Genomic DNA, 23,636 nt, shown 5'->3' with positions numbered 1-23,636 from the left:
TCAGGCCTCCATCTCCTGGGCCTGGATGGCAGCCACATTCTCGTAGATGAGATCTGCCACACTGTCATACTCAGCCTCTCTCTCAGCCAGGGCTGACTGCTGGAGAGCCCGCAGGATGCAATGGTGCAAGAATACATACTGGGCCTGGGGAGGAGGTGCAGGGAGTAAGGAGTGCCCTCCTCCTGCCTGGACTGCTTTGAGTCCCAGGGTCCCATGTCCTTTTCCCCCACCTCTACCCTGGGTCCCTCTGGGGTTCCATCACCTCTGTCTGCACCATCAGTGGTCGGCTTTTTCTCATCTTCCTCACAAAGCTGAAGGGCCCCACGAGGCCCTCACACTCCAGCTGCCGCAGCAGGACATCCAGGGCAATGAGGGTGCCAGTGCGGCCCACGCCAGCACTGGCAGGACAAGGAAAAGGATCAGACCATGGGGGTAGGGAGAGTCTGGAGCCTTGGCTGACTGGAGGGGCATCCTTTGGAGTAAGGACCATAACTATGCCTTGAGCTCTTACAGTCCACCAGATGTTGTTCTAAGTGAAAATGATGTGCCTTTTTCACTCCTCCCAAGACTAAGAAGTAGGCTCTATTAGCATGCCCATTTTACAGATGGGGAAATGGAGGGAAGTGAATCTCACATCCCAGGTCACTCAGTTGATAAGTGACAGAGTCACAGTTAAAACATAGAAGATGAACTCCTGAGGTAATCATTTTTAAAATTCTTTTTTTTTGTAGACACAGAGTCTCACTGTACTGCCCTCGGGTAGAGTGCCGTGGCGTCACATGGCTCACAGCAACCTCTAACTCTTGGGCTTACGCGATTCTCTTGCCTCAGCCTCCCGAGCAGCTGGGACTACAGGCGCCTGCCACAATGCCCAGCTATTTTTTTGTTGCAGTTTGGCCGGGGCTGGGTTTGAACCCGCCACCCTCGGCATACGGGGCCAGCGCCCTACTCACTGAGCCACAGGCGCCGCCCCATTTTTAACATTCTTTAAACATAAAACTAACCATTTTATTTATTTTTTAGAGACAGGGTCTCACTATGTCACCCAGGCTGGAGTACAGTGGTGTAGTCATAGCTCACAGCAACCTAAGACTCCTGGGCTCAGGAGATCCTCCTGCTTCAGCCTCCCAAGTAGCTGGGACTATAGGCGCCTGCCACAACACCCAGCTAGTTTTTCTATTTTTATTAGAGACAGGGGTGTCACTCTTACTAAGCTTGGTCTCCAACTCCTAAGCTCAAGCAATCCTCCTGCCTTGGCCTCCCAGAGTGCTGAGATCACAGACATGACCTACTACACCTGGTGGTTAAAATTAAAATTAACCATTTTAATGCAAATAGTCCAGTGGCATTTAGAATACTCACAACATTGTGCAACCACTGCCTCTATCTAATTGTAAAACACTTTCATCACCTCAGAAGGAGACCCCATACCCACTAAGTGGACACTCCCCATTCCCATTACCACCCATCAGTCCCTGGAAAGCACTAATCTGTTTCTAGCTCTTGTTGATTGACCTAGTCTGGATAATTCACATAATTGAATCATATAATTCAGCACTGAAATGGGAAGGGTGAAGTGGATCCCGCCTATAATCCTAGCACTTTGAGAGGCCAAAGCAGGGGGATCACTTGAAGCCAATAGTCTGAGACCAGTCTGAACAACATGGTGCTGCCCTGTCTCTACAAAAAAATAAATGAATAAGTAAAATAGGGAAGAAACTCTTTTGTCGTGCAGCTGTGCTGAGGATGAGCAAGACTGTGGCTAAATGATGCATCATGTCAACTGTTCTTGAAACCAGAGTCCCAATTTCAGAGGCAGTCACCCCATACAGAGCAAGCTCCCCTTCTCATCCCCCTAATGTTTACATTTGGGTGAAAACTGACCTGTAGGACTGCAGCCTAAGTAAGTATCAGGAGAGCCATTAATGGGAGCTTGAGCACAAGGGCAGGTTTCAAATATTTCTCTAACTCTCCAGCTGCTTCCTACACCCTGTCCTTGTAACTTCTCTCCTTTCCCCTTTCCTTTTCTTTTCTTTTCTTTCTTTCTTTCTTTCTTTTTTTTTTTTTTTGAGATAGAGTCTCACTATGTTGCCCTGGGTAGAGTGCCATGGTGGCACAGCTCACAGCAACCTCAAACTCTTGGGCTTAAGTGATTCTCTTGCCTCAGCCTCCCAAGTAGCTGGGACTACAGGTGCCCACCACAATGCCTGGCTAATTTTTGTTGCAGTTGTCATTGTTGGTTAGCTGAGCCGGACCAGGTTCAAACCCACCAACTTCAGTGTATGTGGCTGGCACTGTAACCACTGTGCTACAGGTGCTGAGCCCCCTTCCCCTTTTCATCTTTCCTTCCCATATTTTCATCCTTGTCTTCCTTCCACACCTTCTATGAGCTCCCCAGGGACCATCTAACAACAGTATTGTCTGACCAAACGTTCTCCCCCAGGGAGGGGTCTGGCCCTCACCTGCAATGCACAATGGGTGGGCCCCCCTGCATGGCCTCCTGGTCCAGCCACTGCCGGAGCATCTTCTGGAAGGCCAGCAAGGGGTCTGGGGAGTGAGGGACACCATGATCTGGCCAGGCCAGGTAGTGGAATTGACGCACAGATAACATCTTTTGCTCCTCCACCTGGAAAGGAGAGGGAGAGCACTAGGGGAGGACTGTGGGGATGGCCATGGAGGGAAGAGGGAGGGACTTACCTGGAAGACCTGCAGATCCCGCACTGCCCACATCTCTGTCACCTGCTCACCCACCAGGGTCACTCTCAGGTGTCCGTGGGTGCAGGATTGAGCATCCAGGGGCCAATAATGCTCACACTTCACCTGGAGAAGGATGAGGACTCATCTGTTCAAATCCCCCCTGCCCAGGCAAGACCCCTGGGCCACCAGGCATAGATCCAGCCAGGAGGACCCTCCACCCCAAGGTCAGTGGGATCCAGCAGGTGGCCTTGGGGTGGGAGGGGTCCACATTGAAGATGTTTGGGGTCATACGGGAGTGACCAGTGAGGTCTGCATAGGGATCTACATTGGACTAGTGTCTGCCACAAGGTCACAGGCTGGAGCTCAGAGTTTAGCACCCCCAGGACTCACTTCTCACCTGGCCCGACTCCATGCAATTAGTCAGCATAACCAGGGTATGGCTCTGCTGTTCCCATACCAAGCGCCAGAAGTCACCCACGGTGTGTGGCAGGGGGCCCTGGGTTGCAATGAACTCCTGGGGGCTCCAGAGACCCTAATTGAGGAAAGCAGGCATGACAAGGGGGCCTTAGGCAGCTTGCCTTGACCCTTAGATTTTCAGGTTCGCTGGGCCCCCTCCAGCCCCAACCACCACCTTACAGGCATGAAGCTGGCGTTGATGTAGTCAGAGCCTGGCTCCCCATGGAGGGGCTTCAGAGGCACTCGGGACCAGTCATCTGGGAAAGGCCAGCATTAGTGATGCTGAGAAGCCAGTGAGAGACAGAGAGGCAGAGACAAGTTGGAGACCCAGGGACAGAGGTCATGCCCAGATGCAGAGAGACACTGGGAGCCATGCAAGGATGGAGAGGGGTGGAGGGACCTTGTCTGGGGGGAGTCAGGATGCCTCTCAAGGGACTAACAGAGGCAGAGTCTCTCACATGAGGTCAGGGAAGAGGACTGGGTTGAGGTGTGTCCTAGGGTGGGGCTGAGGATGAGGGCAGAGGGAGCCTGAGACTCACAGGGCATAACGTTTCTGTAGCGGTTCTTGGCGCTGTTCTCTGGAGCTGAGGCCACCATCTGAGACTGGCCGTGGCCCTCTAGGGCCAATTGCTGGGGGCAGAGGCAGAGAGGGATGCCTGGTGCTGAATTTTCTCTACCTCCCCTGGAGGAGACCCCTGAATACCCCTTGCCTTCTCCAGCATCATCCCTTGTTTGTCCTTTGCACCCTGGGGTTCTGTACCATCCACAAACAACACAGCTGTGCCACCCACCCTGTGGGTTATCTGAAAGGGTTTAGGGAACCATGGGGTGTTCTTCAGGCAGATGAGAGAGCAGCATCAGGGAAAACAGATGTTCACAGGGGTTGAGGGAGGTTATTTTAGCACTGACACATCGTTATTTGAAGATTTCAAGGATTTTAAAGATAACCATGCCTGACAGTTTTGCTTGACTGAATGATGTATGTGTTGCTGCTTTTGCTTAAACCCAAAGGGTGTAGGAAGGTCTAGGGTGTGGTCATACTCAGCTAAGCTCAGCCCCTCTGTCCTCGCCCACCTGGTACTCTTCTGCAAAGCCATAATTGCTGTCCTTCTCATTCCTCTTGACGTGGTCAGCGAAGTCTTTGGCCAGGATGTCCCCTAGGGAGCTGTGGATTGGGGAGGGGAGAAAAGATTCCAACCTTGAATCCTGTGCTCTTGGGATAAAATAAAAACTGTTTTTGATGCAACACAGATGAACCTTGAGGATGTTATGCTAAGTGGGATAAGCTGGTCACAAAAAGATGAATAATGCATGATACTACTCATGGGGGTACCTAGAGTTGTCAGATTCAGAAAGACAGAGAATAGAATGGTGGGTGCCAAGAGCTGGGGGAGCAGAAATGGGGGGGTGTTGTTTAATGAACACAGAGCTGCAGTTCTTCAAGATGAAAAGAGTTCTGGGAATGGATGGTGGTGACAGCAGTGAGACTGTACTCAGTGCCACAGAACTGTACACTTAAAAATGGCTAATGTGGCCAGGTGTGGTGGCTCATGCCTATAATCCTAGCACTGTGGGAGGCTGAGGTAGGAAGATCTCTTGACCTCAGGAGTTGGAGACCAGCCTGAGCAAAGTGAGACCCCATCTCTACTAAAAACAGAAAACTCAGCTGGGCATTGTGGCAACAAGCACCTATAGTCCCAGCTAATGAAGAGGCTGAGGTAGGAGAAGCACTTGAGCCTAGGAGTTTGAGGTTGCCATGAGCTATGACACCACACTACTCTACCCATGGTGATAGAGTGAGACTCCATCAAAAAAAACAAAAACAAAATCAATGCAGTAACAGGTTGGAAATGCTACCTAAGGTATATGTTGGGGTTGGGGGATCAGCTTTACTTGGATAATTAGGATAGATTCTATGACAAAAAATAAGCTGGACACCACCTCCCCCACGTCTCCCACATTTATTCTGCCCCATGTACCTGCATTGGATGACCAGGATGGCCACTGTCTCCATCTACACATCTGTAGTTTGCACCATTCTTTTTTTTTTTTTTTTTTTAGACAGGGTCTCACTTTGTCACCTGGGGTAGAGTGCCTGGAGTCATCCCATCCTTTTGTGCCATGCCCAGGCCATCACACTGGCTCCCAACTTCCCTTCTCCCCCTGCCCCCCACACCTCTCCTCCATATCAAACCCTGGGCATCCTTCCAACACAGATCAGTGGTCCAACCTAAGGAAAAGTCAAAAGGATGGAGACATTTATGCAGTTTCTCCTGAACTCTTGAACTATGTATCCACTTGCCCATTCAATATCTCCACCTGGAGGTCTGAGAAGCCCCTCAAACTTCATGTCTCCACAACTCAGCTCCTGATTCTTTCTCCCAAACCAACAGTTACTCCAAATGAAGTAATGGCAACTCTAATCTCCCCGGTACTCAGGGTAAAGTCCTTGGAGCCCCCTTTTCTCCATCTCATTCTACACATCCATTCTTTGACTGGATTTGTTGCTTAAATTCTCAAAATAGGACCCAATACTTTGGGAGATCTGAGGCAGGAGGATTTCTTGAGGTCAGGAGTTCAAGATCAACCTGGGAAACACAGAAAGACCTCATCTCTAAAAAAATTTTAGAGATGAAAATTTTTTCTTCCTTTTTTGAGTCAAAGTCTCACTCTGTTGCCCAGGCTGGAGTACCGTGGCATCAGCCTAGTTTACAGCCAACTCAAATTCCTGGGTTCAAGGGATCCTCCTGCCTCAGCCTCCCGAGTACCTAGGACAAGAGGCCCCAACACACACCCAGCTAGTTTTTCTATTTTTAGTAGCGATAGGGTCTTGCTCTTGCTCAGGCTGGTCTCCAACTCCTAAGCTTAAGTGATCTGCCTGCCTCTGCCTCCCAGAGGGCAGGGATTATAGACATGCACCACTGCACCTGGCCAAATTTTTCTTTAATTAACCAGGTGTGGTAGTATGTGCCTGTAGTCCCAGTGACTTGGAAGGCTGGGACAGTAGGATTTCTTGAGCCCAGAAGTTCAAGGCTGCAATCAGCTATGATAACACCACTGCACTCCAGCCTGGGTGACAGAGTGAGACCCTGTCTCTAAATAAAATAAAATAAAATAAATTCTCAAACTACATCTAAATTCTGACCATGTGTTACCATATTCTGATCTAAGACGTTATCACCTCTTGTCTGGATTATTACAAATCTCTTCCTGGTCCCCTCACTTCTGCCTTTGATTCTTAAAAATGTTAGATAGTGTCTATCCAAAACTTTCCCAAAACTCCCATCACAAAACCAAAGTCTTTACCTTCACCTTCAAAGTTCTACCTGATCTCGCCCTACCTGCTACCGCTCTGACCTCATTTCTGACCACTGTCCCCTGCATTTGCTCTGCTCAACCTCAGACTTGTGAAATGCCTTCTAACCCCCAGAAATACTGCTGACTCAGGACCTTTGAACTTTGCTGGCCCCCCTTCCTGGAATTCCTTTCCCCAGGCATGGGCATGGCTCTTTCTCCCACTTTCTTTAGGTCTGTACTCATATGACCTTCCTCTTAGTCATCTCATGGAGGCTTTCCCTGAACACCCTATCAAAAAATCTCTCCTGATTTTAACACCCAATCTAAAATATTCCTCTCCTTTTCCTATCACCTCCTCTTCCTTGATCTCTAAGTGTCTGTCATGTTCTTAATTTTCTTGTTTATTAATGTCTTCTTATGCTAGAATATAAGCACCATCAGGGCAAGAATCTCGATTTAATTGACTGTTTTTTGGTATCTCTTAGAGTAGTGCCCAATTATACATTAGGTGCTCAGTTAATATTTATTGAATGAATGAGTGAATGAATGAATGTCCTGGAGTTGAGGCTAGAACTCAATTCGAAGTCCCTGGCCCTGGCTGCACAGGGAGCAAGTTGCAGTGAAAGGTGAGTGGTTCCTGTTGCTGAGGACATCAGTCCCCTGGAGACTTGTGTGGGTGGATTCACTGATCCTGCCTTCTGACCTCTCCTATGACCAGTAAACATCCTGACTTGACCAGATGGCAATTCTTCCAGGTGCTTCCACAACCCTTCTGCTCACCTGAAGATCAGATCCTGGGAGGCTGCTTTCTCTTGGCTCCTCCTATTCCTGGGGAAAGGACACAGGGATGAAAGGCTCAGGGAGTAAAGCTGGAACCAGGGACCCTTCTGGTTCTGCCCTGGCCCCCACCCTCCAGGAAGTCAGTCCTGTGTTGAGTCTCACCTTCTCCTTAGGTAGAAAACCAGCAGACCCACAAGGATGAGCAGCAGGAGGACACCCACAATGGCTCCAGCAATGACCCCTGCAGCGAGGAAGCATTGAGAGCCTTAGCCCAGGTCCTTTTTTTTTTTTTTTTTTTTCAGACAGAGCCTCAACCTATCACCCTGGGTAGAGTGCTGTGACGTCACAGCTCACAGCAACCTCAAACTCCTGGACTGAAGTGATTCTCTTGCCTCAACCTCCCGAATAGCTGGGACTACAGACGCCCACCACAACGCCTGGCTATTTCCAAGCCGGATTCGAACCCGCCAGCTCTGGTGTATGTGGCTGGCCCTTAGCCGCTTGAGCTACAGGCTCTGAGCTGCAGCCCAGGTCTTATCTACCAGTCTTCCATCTCCATCCCCACCCAGCACTGTGATCAGAGCCTGCAGGGCAGATGCTGCGGCTGGGAGGGAAAAGACAAACCCTCTGGATAAAACATCATCTTCCACTCAGTCTTTCCCCTTCCTCTCTCATTTCCCCAGGAGCCTGGTCCAAATACACTTGACCCCTGAACAACACAGGGTTGAATGGCACAGGTCCACTTATACATGGATTTTCTTCCTCTGCCACATGGAGATAGCAAGACCAATCCTTCATCTTCTTCCTCCTCCTCCTCAGCCTACTCAACACGAAGATGTGGATGAAAGCCTTTATGGTAATCCACTTCCCCTTAATGAATGGTAAATATACTTTCACTTCTTTACGATTTTTTCTTTTGAGACAGAGTTTCACTTTGTCACCCTCGGTAGAGTGATGTGGCATCATAGCTCACAACGACCTCCAACTCTTGGGCTCAAGCGATTCTTTCGCCTCAGCCTCCAATTAGCTGGGACTATAGTTGCCCACCACAATGCCCAGCTATTTTTAGGGACAGTGTCTCGCTCTTGCTCAGGCTGGTCTCAAATATGTGAGCTCAGGGCAATCCACCCACCTTAGCCTCCCAGAGTGCTAGGATTAAAGGTGTGAGCCACTACGCCTGACCCCTTATGATTTTCTGAATAACATTTTCTTTTCTCTAACTTAAGTTATTATAAGAATACATAATAGTATACATATAAAATATGTATTATTTGACTATTTAAGTTTTGGGTAAAGCTTCTAGTCAACAGTAGGCTACTAACAGTTACATTTTGGGGGAGTCAAAACTGATACGCAGATATTTGACTGTGTAGGGGAACTGCTGTTCAAAGGTCAACTGTAATCATTTTCTTTCTTTCTTTTTTTTTTTTTTTTGAGACAGAGCCTCAAGCTGTCACCCTGGGTAGAGTGCTATGGCATCACAGCTCACAGCAACCTCCAACTCCTGGGCTCAAGTGATTCTTTTGCCTCTGTCTCCCAAGTAGTTGGGACTACAGGCACCCACCACAACACCCAGCTATTTTTTGGTTGCAGCTATCATTGTTATTTGGCAGGCTCAGGCTGGATTCAAACCCACCAGCTGAGGTGTATGTGGCTGGCGCCTTAGCCACTTGAGCCACGGCGCCAGCCACATATACCTATACATCATTTTCACACGTGAACTATGTGTTAAAAGATGACTCTCCCCTTCCTTGGTCTAAACCAGTGGTTCTCAACAAGGATTATTTTGCCCTCAGGGACACTGGACAATGTCTGAAGACATTTTTAGTTACCACAACTTTGGGTGGGGAGCTACTGGCATCTACCAGGTGGAGGGTGATACTCGATACCCTACAGGGTACAGGACAGCCTCTCATGACAAAGGGGGATATAACCCCAAATGTCTATAGTGCCAAGATTGAGGTAGCACTTTTCTTCTTGTGAAACCACTCCCTGGCATTGACAGCTTCTTTTCTCTCCAGAATTGAGGCTTTATCTTCTATAGGTCCTGTCTGCTGAGGGAAGGATTCCCCAGCAGTAGGGCCTACTGAGGTCTAGGGTACCTGAGGTCTTGGCTGGTCCCTGGCTGTAATGGGCACAATTCTCTCAGCATCAGTCCTGGGTAGATGCAGCTTTGGGTCCGCAAGCTGCCACTCCTCAACAGTTCTGGTTACTAGGAAAGCCTGCTTGTCAACTGGCTCCAGTAGAATGTCACAGCCTATAGGAGCGACTCTATTCCCTTGTGGACTTGGCCCCACAGAATTGGACTAGAGTATCTGTCTTCCCAGGGACACTTGTTGCTGAGGGAAATACACTCTCAGGCAATGGGATCAAGTGAAGCATCCATTTATCACTGGACCAACCTCCCATTTCTCTCCAGGTTAGAAACCCAGTCTTATAGGAGGCCTTATCCCAGGGACGGGGCAAACTGAGGTTTATAGCCATGGCCTTGATACATGGTAGGAACTTTCCAAAATCTATGCTTCAAACTTTTTCAAGTACCCCATAGATAATTGTAAAATGATGTAGGCACATTGGAAAAAAAAAACTTGACAGTTGAGCATAGAGTTTACCATATGACCCATTAATCCTAAAAGAAATAAAAACATATGTCCACACAACACTTATACTCAAATGTTCATGGTAATATTACTCATAACAGGCAAAATGCTGGAAGCAACCCAACTGATCAATTGACTGATGAATGAATAAATAAAATGGGGTAGCTCCATACACAGGATATTATCACACAATAAAAAGGAACGAAGTACTGATTCATGCTAATACTTGGATGAACCTTAGAAACATGTTCACAGAAAATGGCCAGTTACAGAGGACTACATGATGTGTGATTACACGTTTATGAAATACTCAGAGTAGGCAAATCTTTAGAAATGGAATGTAGACTAGAGATAGGGAGTTCAGAGGGTGCTGGCAAAGGTGAACGAATTTTCCTTTTGGAGTATTGATTTTCCACTGTGAATATACTGAAAGTCACAGAGTTGCACCTTTAGGTGCATGGATTGTATGTTATGAGAACTGTATCTCAATAAAGCTATTTTAGAGAAAACAAGAAACAAAAGAATCTCACTGATTCCCCCTCATGTTCACCTGTGCTTTCTGTGTGACAGGTCAGCAGGGCAGACGGGGCCCTCATTCCATCCCACACGGTGGTGACGGTGGCTGGGTAGGACCGAGCTGGCCCAAGGCCCGACACAGGCACATCCCTTCCACATGAAGAGCTGTCCCAGGAGTCTCGCTGCCTTCCCACTTCCAATTCAAAGGCCTCATAGCCTCCCGATGGGCAGGACCAAGTCAGGATGACCCCATATCCCCCTGAGGTGCTGGTGCAAGAGGTAATGAGGACCGGATTTGGAGCTGGGTGAAGGGAACAAGAACCGTCAGTAGGAGCCATCCAAGGGGGCTTCTCACCACCCTCCACCCACCACCAGGACTGGGCACACCAATCCTCTGGGACTAGCCAGGCCTCCCTACCTCAAACCAAAACACTTTACCTTCCCCCATTTTCTGTTCTCCCCAAATGAACACAACTAGATCCCTGAAAACTATAATTCCCACGAGCCCTTGGGAGCTCCACAGTACTGTAGTTTATAAGGTCCTGACCCCATGGCTTGATGGATTTTGGCATCCATTCCTCTCCCATGCCTTCCAGAGATGACCCACTCCCACCCAGATCACCAGGTAAAGGGAGGGTAGAGCATCTACCTGTGGATGCCTGGAGACTCTGTGTGGAACTGGCCGCACCCTTTCTCTCTGCCCACACACTTAAGTTGTACAGAGTCCCTGGCTGGAGGGCCTCCACCTTGTACCAGGTCTCATTGGTCTTGCCAGTCTGATTGGCCCAATCTCCTTGGCAATCTTGCTGTCTTTGGGGATGTCCCCCGCAGGCCCACTGCACCCAGTATACATATTGCTGAGCGTGGGGGCCTGCAGGGACCTTCCACCACAGGGTGATGGAGTTGTTGGTCTGAGTTTTGTTCTGCAGGTCCATGACCTCATTGAGAGCTGAGAAGTGAGGGGAGAAGTTTGAGAGGGGGAGGATATGTCCTAAAGACCCTCCTACCTGAGCCTGTTCACCTGCCCCTCACATCACAGCTGAGGTGCCCATTACCCATGGCTCTGGTGAACCATCTAGGAGAGTGAACCACAAAAAAGAGCCTAGAAACCCAAGGACTATGGGGACCAGAATCTCTTGGACTTACACTGTCATCTGGTTATAGCCCCGCGTCCTGCCCTCTCACCTTTTGGTTCTCCCCAGTGGATGTAAGTCCCCAGAAACTATAACTCCTATGAGCTTTTGGACTGTTGGGTCAAGGCAGCTTATGAAGTCAAGGCCCCATGCCTGATGGGATTTGTAGTCCATTACCTCAGACCCCTAAAGGTCTGACCTCTGTATTATCCCACTAACAGCCCCATCAGAGTTCTTTGTCACTCTAGATACATCATGTTTCTAGAGGGAGCTGCCTGTTTAGTTATTTTTATCCCAAATGACCAAGGGTTAAGTAGTTCCAGCTTCCACGATCTGCACAACCCTAGTTTCCAGAGTAGTTTTGATTCTTCTCACACTTGGGACCCACTGTGTGCAGGCAAGAGGCAGGACCCTTCTGGATCATCCAGTTCACCAGGATCAGATGTCAACTATTATTCAGTTGGTGACTTTTTTTTTTGTTTTTTTTGAGACAGTCTCACTTTATCGCCCTGGGTAGAGTGCTGTGGCGTCACAACTCACGGCAACCTCCATCTCTTGGGCTTAGGTGATACTCTTGCCTCAGCCTCCCGAGTAGCTGGGACTACAGGTGCCCGCCAGAATGCCCAGCTATTTTTTTTTTTTTTTGTAGAGACAGAGTCTCACTGTACTGCCCTCGGGTAGAGTGCCGTGGCATCACACGGCTCACAGCAACCTCCAACTCTTGGGCTTCCGCGATTCTCCTGCCTCAGCCTCCCAAGCAGCTGGGACCACAGGCGCCCGCCACAACGCCCGGCTATTTTTTTTGTTGCAGTTTGGCCAGGGCCGGGTTTGAACCCGCCACCCTCGGCATATGGGGCAGGCGCCCTACTCACTGAGCCACAGGCGCCGCCCGCCCAGCTATTTTTTTGTTACAGTTTGGCCAGGGATGGGTTCAAACACGCCACCCTCAGTATATGGGGCTGGCGCCCTACTCACCGAACCACATGCGCCGCCTCCAGTTGGTGACTTTTTCAGCCCCTGGATACTCAGGGGCTCTCCCTGACCGCAAAGAGCCCACTTCTCAAAGGCAGAAAAGACAGACTCCAGAGTTTGGAAAGACCCATTGCTGAGGGATGATGCCCCCCCCACTCCCAAGTTCAAGCGCCAGTGAGGCGCCCACCACAACGTCGGCTATTTTTTTGTTGCAGTTTGGCCAGGCTGGGCTCCACCTGCCACCTTCGGTATATGAGGCCGGCGCCCTACTCACTGACCCACAGGCACCACCCAGCCCAGCTAGTTAAAAAACACTTCCCAGGCCAACACGGTGGCTCATGCCTGTAATCCTAGCACTCTGGGAGGCCGAAGAGAATGGATTGCCTGAGCTCACAGGATTGAGACCAGCCTGAGCAAGAGCGAGACCCCATCTCTAAAAAGATAGCCAAGTGTTATGGTGGGTACCTGTAGTCCCAGCTACTGCGGAAGCTGAGGCAAAAGAATCACTTAAGCCCAAGAATTTGAGGTTGCTGTGAGCAGTGATACCATGGCACTCTACCCAGGGCAACAAAGTGAGACTCTGTCTCAAAAAAATAATAATAATAATAAAGCAACGCTTCCCATAGTGGGACTTAAAATGGCCTGTGCTTCTTCAGCTCCATACCCAGTGGCAGGAGACATCTGAACAGTCCCAGGTATGGTGACATCTGTTCTGTGGACTCAGGTGGGGCGGGTGTCCTCGCTCAACAAGGCTGGGGAGACTGGATTAAAGTGTCAAAGCCCACAGCCTAGAGGACATACCATCTTTGCCAATTCTTGACTTGTCACCAAAACATAGGGTGTCATTGCAATTCTGGGATTCTGCCTGGAGCCAAGCCCTGCATTCTTTTCTGCCCGCACAGAGAATTCATACAAGGTTCCTGGTTCAAGTCCTTCAGCTGTGACATCAGTGTCTGCTGTGCTTCAGGTCTCAGTTATGCCACCATCTCCAATGCACTGGACCCAGTAGGTGTAGTTCTGTGGGTCTGGGCCCCCGGGCACCTCCCAGTGTACAGTGACAGAGCTATTGGTCTGATCCTCCACACTGGGTTGGGGGCTGAGAAATTAGGAAGAAGATCCAAATCGGACAGGGGTATGGAACAAAGCGAGGGCAGGCAGTAGGCATCTTTGGTCATCAAAGTTCCTAGTTTTCCCTCAAGTGGTGGTCCCAGTGGGGGTAGGCAGTGTGGTCTAGACCTGTGCTTCTCAAACTTGAACGTACACGCCTGTCACTAGTGATTTTGTGAAAATGCAGGTTCTGAGTCGGTAGGTCCAGGATGTGACTGAGATTCTCCTCCTCTAATCACCCTGGGGTCAGCTGGTGCTGCCCACTCATGGACTATACTTTGAGTAGTGTTCTAGTCTGAATATTTGTGTCTCTCTAAAATTCTTATGTTGAATCCTAATCCCCAATGCAATATTATTGAGATATGGGGTCCTTGGGAGACAATTAGGTCATGGTTGGTTCTGCCATTGTAAATGGGGCTAGAGCCCTCATAAAAGGGAGCTTTCTAGGCGGCGCCTGTGGTTCAGCAGGTAGGTCGCTGGCCCCATATACTGAGGGTGGCAGGTACAAACCAGCCCCAGCCAAACTGCAACGACAACAACAAAATAGCCGGGCATTGTGGTGGGCGCCTGTAGTCCCAGATACTCGGGAGGCTGAGGCAAGAGAATCGCCTAAGGCCAGGAGTTGGGAGGTTGCTGTGAGCTGTGTGATGCCAGGGCACTCTACTGAGGCTGATAAAGTGAGACTCTGTCTCTACAAAAAAAAAAGGGTGAGGAGCTTTCTACAGTGATGGAAATGCCTTCCCATGGTCCAATATAGTAGGCATTGGCCCGGTAGAGGATGAAGGTGAGACCAGGAAACCTTCAGTGGGCTTGTGAGCCATGAAATGTGAAACTGGATTTGAAATGTTATGCAACTTCAGTGAGCTTAAATTTAAATAGGCACATGTAGCTAGCTACCATATTGGACAATGGAGACCTGGAGAGGGAGTTGTCCACATCAGGGTGAGGGAGCTGATGATCTAATCTTTTATCTTCAAAATGTGATACAAGTAGGGACGGCGCCTGTGGCTCAGTCAGTAAGGCACCGGCCCCATATACCGAGGGGGGCGGGTTCAAGCCCGGCCCTGGCCAAACTGCAACCAAAAAATAGCCGGGTGTTGTGGCGGGCGCCTGTAGTCCCAGCTACTCGGGAGGCTGAGGCAAGAGAATTGCCTAAGCCCTGGGAGTTGGAGGTTGCTGTGAGCTGTGTGAGGCCACGGCACTCTACTGAGGGCCATAAAGTGAGACTCTGACTCTACAAAAAAAAAAAAAATGTGATACAGTCGGAACTGGATGAAGAGTCGGTGGGTCAGAGGTGTCCCCATGTACAGTATCTGATTCCTGGAGAGCTAAGGTAACATCCCATTTATGCAGGAAGACGTTACCTGGTGTTACAGTCTGCAATTCTCTGGCATCCTACACACCAACTGAATCCAACTCAGAAGCTGGAGGTACCCTTGATGTTTTTCCTTTATCTCCTAAGCCAAAACTGCTCCAGGATGTGGACATGAGTATCTGGCTAAATGCAGCCCAAAGAGACTATGGGCTGGATAGTCTGCACTGTCCTCATGTCTGGCCTCAATCACCACCTACCACCTCCCATAAAAAAAGAAGAAAAGAAAGTCTGCCTCTCACCTGTGGTGGCATTTTGGGTCTCCTTGGAGCTGTTGACTTCATTCTTCTGTGCCCACACCCAAAATTCATACCAGGATCCAGGTTCAAGTGCATTCACCGTGTCCCTTGTGTCTGCTGTGCTTCGGATCCCAGTTGTGCCACCATCTCCAATGCACTGGACCCAGTAGGTGTAGTTCTGTGGGTCTGGGCCCTCGGGTACCTCCCAGTGTAGAGTGACAGAGCTATTGGTCTGAGCCTCCACACACAGGTTTCTCACTGGGTTGGGGGCTGAGAAATTAGGAAGAAGATCCAAATCGGACAGGGGTATGGAACAGAGGCAGGCAGTAGGCATCTTTGGTCATCAAAGTTCCCAGTTTTCCCTCAAGTGATGGTCCCAGTGGGAGTAGGCAGAGCTTCTCAAACTCGAATGTGCACGCCTGTCACTAGAGACTTTGTGAAAATGCAGGTACCGAGTTAGTAGGTCTAAGATGAGGTTGAGAGTCTGCTCTTCTAATCACTCTGGGGACAGCTGGTGCTGCCCACTCATGGACTGTGCTCTGAGTAGTGAAAATCTAGGCCACCATTTTCCACCTGAATTTCTGCCATGATGGAAATGCTCTCCCACCTTCCAGTATTCCAATGAAGGATGCAAGAGGCATTGGGAGCCCCTCCTCATTAAGGTACATGAAATATGCAATAGAATTTGCAATGTTATGCAATTTGGATAAACTTAAATTTAAGTAGCCACATGTGGTTAGTGGCTGCCATATTGGACAAGAAAGATCCAGAGCAGGAGAGCTACCTGTCAGGGTAGGGAGCTGATGGTCTGAGCTTCTATTCTGAAGATGATGATTACATAGATTAGAACTAGAGGGAAAGGCCGTGCGTGTAATCCTAGCCCTTTGGGAGGCAGAGGCTGGTGGACTGCCTGAGCTCACAGGTTCAAGACCAGCCTGAGCCAAAGTGAGACCTCATCTCTAAAATTAGCTGGGTGTTGTGGTGGGCATCTCTAGTCCCAGTTACTTTGGAGGCTGAGGCGAAAGAATTGCTTGAGCCCAAGAGTTTGAGGTTGCTGTGAGCTATGACACCATGGCACTCTACCGAGGGCAACAAAATGACACTCTGTTTCCAAAAAAATAAATAAAAATAATTAGGGAGGGTGGTGCCTGTGGCTCAGTGAGTAGGGTGCTTGTCCCACATACTGAGGGTGGTGAGTTCAAACCCAACCCCAGGCAAACTGCAACAATAAAAAAAAATTTTTAGGGCGGCGCCTGTGGCTCAGCCGGTAAGGCGTTGGCCCCATATACCGAGGGTGGTGGGTTCAAACCCGGCCCCGGCTGAACTGCAACCAAAAAATAGCCGGGCGTTGTGGCGGGCGCCTGTAGTCCCAGCTACTCTGTAGGCTGAGGCAAGAGAATCGCTTAAGCCCAGGAGTTGGAGGTTGCTGTGAGCAGTATGATGCCATGGCACTCTACCAAGAGCCATAAAGTAAGACTCTGTCTCTACAAAAAAAAAAAAAAAAAATTTTTTTTTTAAATTAGGGAAAGAAACAGAGAATCACAATGTCCACATACCATAGTACAGAATTCCCCAGAACTCAGGTGCATGCCTTGGTCCCTACACAGCCCTGGTCACTAAGAAAGACACACACTAATATTATGGCTTAGAAAGCACCCCTTCCAGAGCCTAACTAAGAAGCAAGAGGGCCTGTGGAGACTGTTTTCTTTTCTTTTCTTTTTTGTTTTGTTTTGTTTTGTTGTTTTGGGGGGTTATTTTTGAGACAGAGTCTCAGTTTGTTTGCTTGTCTTTTTTTTTTTTTTTTTTTGTAGAGACAGAGTCTCACATTATGGCCCTCAGTAGAGTGCCGTGGCCTCACACAGCTCACAGCAACCTCCAACTCCTGGGCTTAGGCGATTCTCTTGCCTCAGCTTCCCGAGTAGCTGGGACTTCAGGCACCTGCCACAATGACCGGCTATCTTTTTGTGCAGTTTGGCCAGGGTCGGGCTCGAACTTGCCACCCTCGGTATATGGCACCAGCGCCTCACCCACTGAGCCACAGGCACTGCCTGACAGAGTCTCACTTTGTCACCCTTGGTAGAGTGCCCTGGCATCCTCAAACTCTTGGGCTCAAGCGATCCTCTTGCCTCAATTTTTCATTTTGGTAGAGATACCTTTGCTCAGGCTGGTCTTGAACTTGTGAGTTCAAGGGATCCACATGCCTTGGCCTCCCATAGTGACACTGTTTCCTTGTCTCCTGGACAAAGATATACCTGGGATATGGCCAATCTTTCTTATAGACCACCCCAGGCTGGCTCAGTGTGAGTCCTTATGCCCATTTTGGCTCCTACTGTGCCTAGAGTGAAAGACAGAGCAAATGACACCTTCTCTGATGGGTTCTCAGGTGTGTCCTATGTGAAGAACAAAAAGGGGCTGGGTGTGGTGGCTCAAGCCTGTAATTCTAGCACTATGGGAGGCTGAGGCAGGAGGATCACCTGAGCTCAGGAGTTCAAGACCAGCCTGAGCAAGAGCAAGACCTGATCTCTACTAAAAATAGAAAAATTAGTTGGGCATCATGGTGGGTGCCATAGACCCAGCTACTCAGGAGGCTGAAGCAAGGGGATCACTTGAACCCAGGAGTTTGAGACCAGCCTGAGCAAGAGCAAGACCTTATTTCTTCCAAAAATAGAAAAACTAGCCAGGTGTTGTGGTGGGCACCTGTAGTCCCAGCTACTTGGGAGGCAGAGGCGAAAGGATTGCTTGAGCCCAAGAGTGTGAGGTTGCTGTGAGCTATGATGACACCACAGCACTCTACCCAGGGTGACAGTAACACTCTGTCTAAAAAAAAAAAAAGGGAACAAAGTAAGGAGTGGATGTGGGGGCTTCTCACCTGTGGCAGCCGTGAGATTCAGCTTGGGGCCATGTTCCCCGTCCTTCTCTGCCCACACAGAAAGTTCATACCTCGATGCTGCTTGAAGCCCACCCACTGTGCAATTGGTATCTGTGATGCTTTGGGTTTCATTTTTGTGGTCTCCAATGCACTGGATCCCGTAAGTGTAGTTCTGCCGGTCCAGGTCCTCAGGGGCTGCCCAGCTCAGGGTGACAGAGCTGTTGGTCCAAGCCTCCACGCTCAGGTTCCTGACTGGGTTGAGGCCTGAGAATTGGGAAGGAGGGTCCAGCATGAATAAGGGAGCAGGTCATACCTGTCCCTCCCACTGCCCTGAGCTTTTGACCCAAATCCAGAAAAACTAGCTCTCATAGGCCCTGCTGTGGACCACCAGGCCTCAGGGGGATCCCTCACCACAGAGGCTTATGAGACATTGCGGTCACACTTCTCTGAGTGGGCAGTGAATTGGGGCAGTTGTCACTCACCGGCTTCCCTGGCCCCTGTCCAGCTGCACAGGCCCTGGAGAGAGCCAAAGGGGAAGGAATCAGCCTCTGAGCCCCACTCCCTTGACCACAGTGAGACTGGGGCCAGCAGGGCAGTCACTTTCACAGTCCCGCCCTGCAGGAGGAGGGAAGGACGACAGCAGCACTGGGCTGTAACAAAGGTCACCCCAGTGTCCCTGGTTCCTGAGGGGAGCACAGGGAGAGGGCAGGGCAAAGCACCAGCAGTTGGGTTGGCTCTTCCTGATAAGGCCTAGAGATAAATTGCATGGTTTCATTTTAAAAAAAACACTACCTTGAAAACCCAGGGGTTGGGTATGGAGGCTGGTAGAGACTGGGGAGAAAGAAAAAGACTGAGCTGGGGCCAGAGCCTGCACCCCTGAGGAAATTCTTGAGTTTAAACTCACGGGAAGAGGGGCTGGAGGGACCCCTGGGTCTGAGGAGGAGGGGCTACGGAGAGTCCTGGGTCTGAGGCTGGGGACATGAGCCTGTCTTTTCTGAATTCAGCATCTACTCTTACCAGATACGGCATTTTCTGAGAACCCAGATGTAATACTGCTCCCTAATCTCCACCAAACTGAAAGCCTCCTCCTTCTCTGGGAAATCACCAGCCCTAAGTCCTCAAGACCTGAGTATGGGGACCCCAGCTTCACCCTTCCTAAGACCAAGGCATCCTGTTCCAAGCCCTGGGAAAGGACCACTTACCAACAGCACCAGGCTCCCCCAGGCCCTGAGGCCGCTGCCAGCTGCCGCCATGTCTCCCCACACTGCAAAGGGACCCAAGAGTCCCAGGCCTGGTCATTCCACCTGCTGGACTTTAAACTCAAGAATTTCCCCTTTCCCAGCCCATTGGTGAGGCCAGAGGCCAGGGCGGGGAGGGGAGGAGAAGGAAGTAGAGGCTTCAAGTGTGTGAACCGAGCTCCCAGCCCTGCCCCCAGGGCTTTGCTTCCTCGCTCAGACATTGGAGACTCCTCTGAGCTTTTTCTAGCCCTGCTTGAATCCTCAGCCCCCAGCCCAGCCAGTCTGTCCCACAGAGATCCCTCTGTTTCACCCTGTAGGTCCCCACCTCCCAACATTTGAGGATGCCATCTCTCACCAGGCGCACCTGCTGGCCTGTTCCCAGAGCCTCCTGCCTCCTCCTCCTCTGGGGTTCAGTTCAGACACCTCCCCACTGCCCAGAGGCCTTCTTAGCCCCACCAGAAGGTGTTGTGTGCTGTATCTGAGTCTGTGGCACACACAAGGCTGTATTTGCATATCCACCTTGTCACATTCTACCTGTGACCTTGAGCAAGTGAGTTAAACTCACAGTGACGCAGATTCCTCCTCTGTAAAGAATGGGCAGAGAGTGGGTGGCACCTGTGGCTCAAGGAGTAGGGCGCCAACCCCATATACCAGAGGTGGTGGGTTCAAATCCAGCCCCGGCCAAAAACTGCAAAAAAAAAACAAAGAATGGGCAGAGAGGCTGGACACCTGTAGGTCAGTGGTTAGGGAGCCAGCCACATGCACCTGGGCTGGTCGGTTCGCACCCAGTCCAGGCCTGCTAAACAAAAACCTAAAATAGCTAGGCGATGTGGTGTGTACCTATAGTCCCAGCTACTTGGGAGGCTAAGGCAAGAGAATCACTTGAGCCCAAGAGTTTAAGGTTGCTGTGAACTATGATGCTACAGCACTCAACAGAGGGCAATGAAGTGAGACTCTGTCTCAATTAAAAAAAAAAATGGGCAGAGACCCTCATAAATATGCTGTGAGGAGTAAGTGAGTTGGTACCTAAAAGTCATAAACAACGCCTGGCCTGTTTTAAACACTCCGTAAATCTTAGTCGTATTTATTTTTGGTTCATCCCTAGACTCCAGAAGGGGCCTGGCACGGGGACTTTCCTGAGTGTTTTTTTCTCCTGAGACAGAGTCTTACTATGTTGCCCTCGGTAGAGTGCTGTGGCATCACAGCTCACAGCAACCTCAAACTCTCGGGCTGAGGCGATTCTCTTGCCTCAGCCTCCCAAGTAGCTGGGACCATAGGTGCCCACCACAATGCCTGGCTATTTTTTTGTTGCAGTTGTTACTGTTGTTTGGCAGGCCCAGGTTGGGTTCAAACCCGCCAGCCCCAGTATATATGGCCGACGCTATAACCACTGAGCCACCGGCACCGAATCCTTTTCTGAGTGTTTTTGTTGACTTACTGATTACACGTGCACCCAGGCTGCCTTGATTTCACAGATACTGTGGAATTGAGGAACAAAGATCATGCCTGTAATCCCAGACTCTAGGAAACTGAGGTGCAAGGATCTCCCTTCAGCTGGGAAGTTTGAGAGCAGCCTGAGCAAGAGCAAGACCCCATCTCTACTAAAAATAGAAAAATTGGCTGTGCAAGGTGGCTGACACCTATAATCCTAGCACTCTGGGAGGCCAAGATGGGTGGATTGTCTGAGCTCAGGAGTTTAAGACCAGCCTGAAAAAGGGCAAGACCCCAGTCTCTAAAAATAGCCAGTTATTGTAGTGGGCACCTGTAGTCCCAGCTGCTTGGGAGGCTGAGGCAAGAGGATCACTTGAGCCCAAGAGTTTTAGGTTGGTGTGAACTATGAGGCCACAGCACTCTACAAAAGGCAACGAAGTGAGACTCAGTCTCAAAATAAAAATAAAAATAGAAAAATTATCTGGGTGTTGTGGAGGGGTGCCTATAGTTCCAGCTACTTGAGGAAGGTGAGGCAGGATCACTTGAGCCCAGAAGTTTGAGGTTGCTGTGAGTTGTGATGATGCCAGGTACTCTACCCAGGGTGATGGAGTGAGACTCTGTCTCAAAAAAGTAAAGTAAAAAGAAAGACGTTGAGGCCTCTCTGGGGTTAATTGTTGCTATATATCAAAGGGGTTGGAGAATGTTGATTGACTTGGGAATCATTTTCCTGGCTTATGAAAAAAATAGCTCAGTTATGCTCACCTACTGCTGATAGAAGGCTCTGTGGTGAATTATTCAGTGTGTAGTGTATTGTGCATTTGTGCTTTTTTTTTTTTTTTTTTTTTTTTGCAGTTTTTGGCTGGGGCTGGGTTTGAACCCACCACCTCCGGCATATGGGGCTGGCGCCCTACTCCTTTGAGCCACAGACACTGCCTGCATTTGTGCTTATTAAAAAAAGAAAAATAGGCCAGGCACAGTGGCTCAGACCTATAATCTCAGTTCTGTAAGAGGTTGAGGAGGGAGGATCCTTTCAGTTCAGGAGTCTGAGACCAGCCTGAGCTACTTGAGAGGGTGAGGCAGTCCAAGCTACACTCAGGAAAGTCCCGCTGCCAGGCCCCTTCTGGAGGCATAGAAAAACTAGCTGGGCATTGTGGTGGGTGCCTATAGTCCCAGCTACTCAGGAAGCTGAGGCAAGAGGATTGCATGAGCCCGGGAGTTAGAGGTTGCTGTGAGCTAAGCTGATACCACTGCCCTCTAGCCTGGGTGACAGAGAGAGACTCTGTTTCAAAATCACACACACAAAAAAAAAGAAAGAAAGAAAGAGAGATGTTGCTTCATTTGAAGCTGAACTGGCAGTGGAGTGTCCAGATCCATGATGGTTCACTTGCATGGCTGTTCGCATGGGGCCTCAGTTCCTCCCACTTGGACCTTACCATGGTGTGTCTTGAGTATCCTTGAAACATGGCTACCAGCTTCTCCCAGAGGTGACAACCCAAGAGAGATAGTAGGACAGAATGTCTTTTGTAGCCACAGAAGGCACATAACATCATTTCTGATGTATCCTGTTTGTTACACTGGTCACTCCATTCAGTGTGGGAGGGAACAACACAAAAGTGTAAAAGCCAGGACGTGAGGACCACTTGGGCCATCACAGGTGGAGTTAGCTACCCAGGCATATTCACAAATAGTAGTCATTCAATAAAGATTTCCCATGTTTGCCGTTTTTTGCCACTATCAATCCTCATTTGTCAAGTGCAGTTTACTAAGGGGAAGGAAGGAGAAGGAAGCATCACTTATTGCACTGCTCTGGGGCGACCTCACTTCCCAGTGCAGATGAGGAGGCTGAGGCCCAGAGAGGACAAGACCAGGGAGTTCGACTTTCGCCTCCATGGCTGGACTTTGCTTCCTCCATACTTGTTCCTCTTGCACATCCTCTGAGGTGTGTGGATTTGTTCATCTGCAGAAACATTACCTCCGGGCTTTCCCGAATACCCTGCAGTTGGAATTGTAGGGATTTGTATTTTTTCCTTACGTTTCTATCTGATTTCATTTTTTTTTTTTTTTGAGACAGAGTCTCACTTTGTCACCCTCTATAGAGGGCCATGTCATCATAGCTCACAGCAACCTCAAATACTTGGGCTCAAGTGATTCTCTTGCCTCAGGTTATTAGCTGAGGACTACAGGCACCCGCCACAATGCCCAGCTATCGTTAGAAATGGGATGGGGTCTTGCTCTCTTGCTCAGGCTGTTCTCAAACCTGTGAGCTCAGGCAATCTACCCACCTCGGCCTCCCAGAGTGCTAGGATTATAGGCATGAGCCACTGTGCCTGGCCCTGATTTAAAAATTTCATTAGATAAGCATATTTTGCCAAGTATGGTGGCTCATACCTATAATCCCAGCATTTTGGGAGGCTGAGGTGGGAGGATCACTTGAGCCCAGGAGTTTGAGACCAGCCTAGGCAACATAGTGAAACCCTGCCTCTACAAAAAATTGAAAAATTAACCAGATGTGGTGGCAGGTGCCTGGAATTCCCAGCTACTTGGGAGGCTGATGTAGGAGGATCCCTTGAGCCCAGGAGTTTGACGCTGCAGGGAGCTATGATGACACCACTGCATTCTAGCCCAGATAACAAAGTAAAAGCCTATGTCAAGCAAACAAATCCAACAAAATGATCAAAATGAAAAAATAAAGTTCTTTCTGGACTTGCTCCCTGCACATATCACCAGCCTCCTCTCCACCTATTCAGAAGTTCTTGTCGCTTTTTCCAAGACTCTGCAGGCTGATTTAAACCCCAGGGCTATTGCGCATGCTATTCCCTCTGCCTGGCATGAGGCAGCCAATGCCTCCTTCTCTTTCTCCTTCTGGGTGACCCTAGATACAGCTGGATGCTCCCTTCTATGCTTGGAGCTTAACTTTTTTTTTTTTGAG

General features: G+C 49.6%; 1 protein-coding gene across 7 annotated transcripts in view; it reads right to left on the bottom strand.

Annotated features, from left to right (window-relative positions):
- PTPRH (protein tyrosine phosphatase receptor type H) overlaps nt 1-23,636 on the bottom strand; it is a 33,589-nt gene continuing 9,953 nt past the window's right edge. Inside the window, exons 2-17 of one of the 7 annotated variants that reach the window (XM_053607716.1) lie at nt 19,241-19,964; nt 18,521-18,653; nt 18,039-18,302; nt 15,173-15,439; nt 10,996-11,295; nt 10,381-10,647; nt 7,393-7,471; nt 7,231-7,278; nt 4,228-4,318; nt 3,693-3,783; nt 3,334-3,410; nt 3,095-3,229; nt 2,698-2,820; nt 2,463-2,626; nt 263-398; nt 1-144 (exon numbers count right to left, since the gene is read on the bottom strand). In XM_053607716.1, the coding sequence (XP_053463691.1) occupies nt 1-144; nt 263-398; nt 2,463-2,626; nt 2,698-2,820; nt 3,095-3,229; nt 3,334-3,410; nt 3,693-3,783; nt 4,228-4,318; nt 7,231-7,278; nt 7,393-7,471; nt 10,381-10,647; nt 10,996-11,295; nt 15,173-15,439; nt 18,039-18,302; nt 18,521-18,653; nt 19,241-19,291 (2,370 nt within the window). In that variant the 5' untranslated portion in view covers nt 19,292-19,964. Of the gene's footprint in view, nt 145-262; nt 399-715; nt 2,821-3,094; nt 3,230-3,333; nt 3,436-3,692; nt 3,784-4,227; nt 4,319-5,132; nt 5,384-7,230; nt 7,279-7,392; nt 7,472-10,380; nt 10,648-10,995; nt 11,296-15,172; nt 15,440-18,038; nt 18,303-18,520; nt 18,654-19,240; nt 19,965-23,636 lie in introns of those variants that run through there. The other 6 variants (XM_053607715.1, XM_053607719.1, XM_053607717.1 and 3 more) reach the window with 6 other exon arrangements.

The sequence above is a fragment of the Nycticebus coucang genome, chromosome 10 (assembly GCF_027406575.1).
Source record: "Nycticebus coucang isolate mNycCou1 chromosome 10, mNycCou1.pri, whole genome shotgun sequence".
Taxonomy (NCBI): domain Eukaryota; kingdom Metazoa; phylum Chordata; class Mammalia; order Primates; family Lorisidae; genus Nycticebus; species Nycticebus coucang.
Note: the sequence above shows the minus strand (reverse complement) of the source record. Positions and strands in the feature narration are given on the sequence as shown.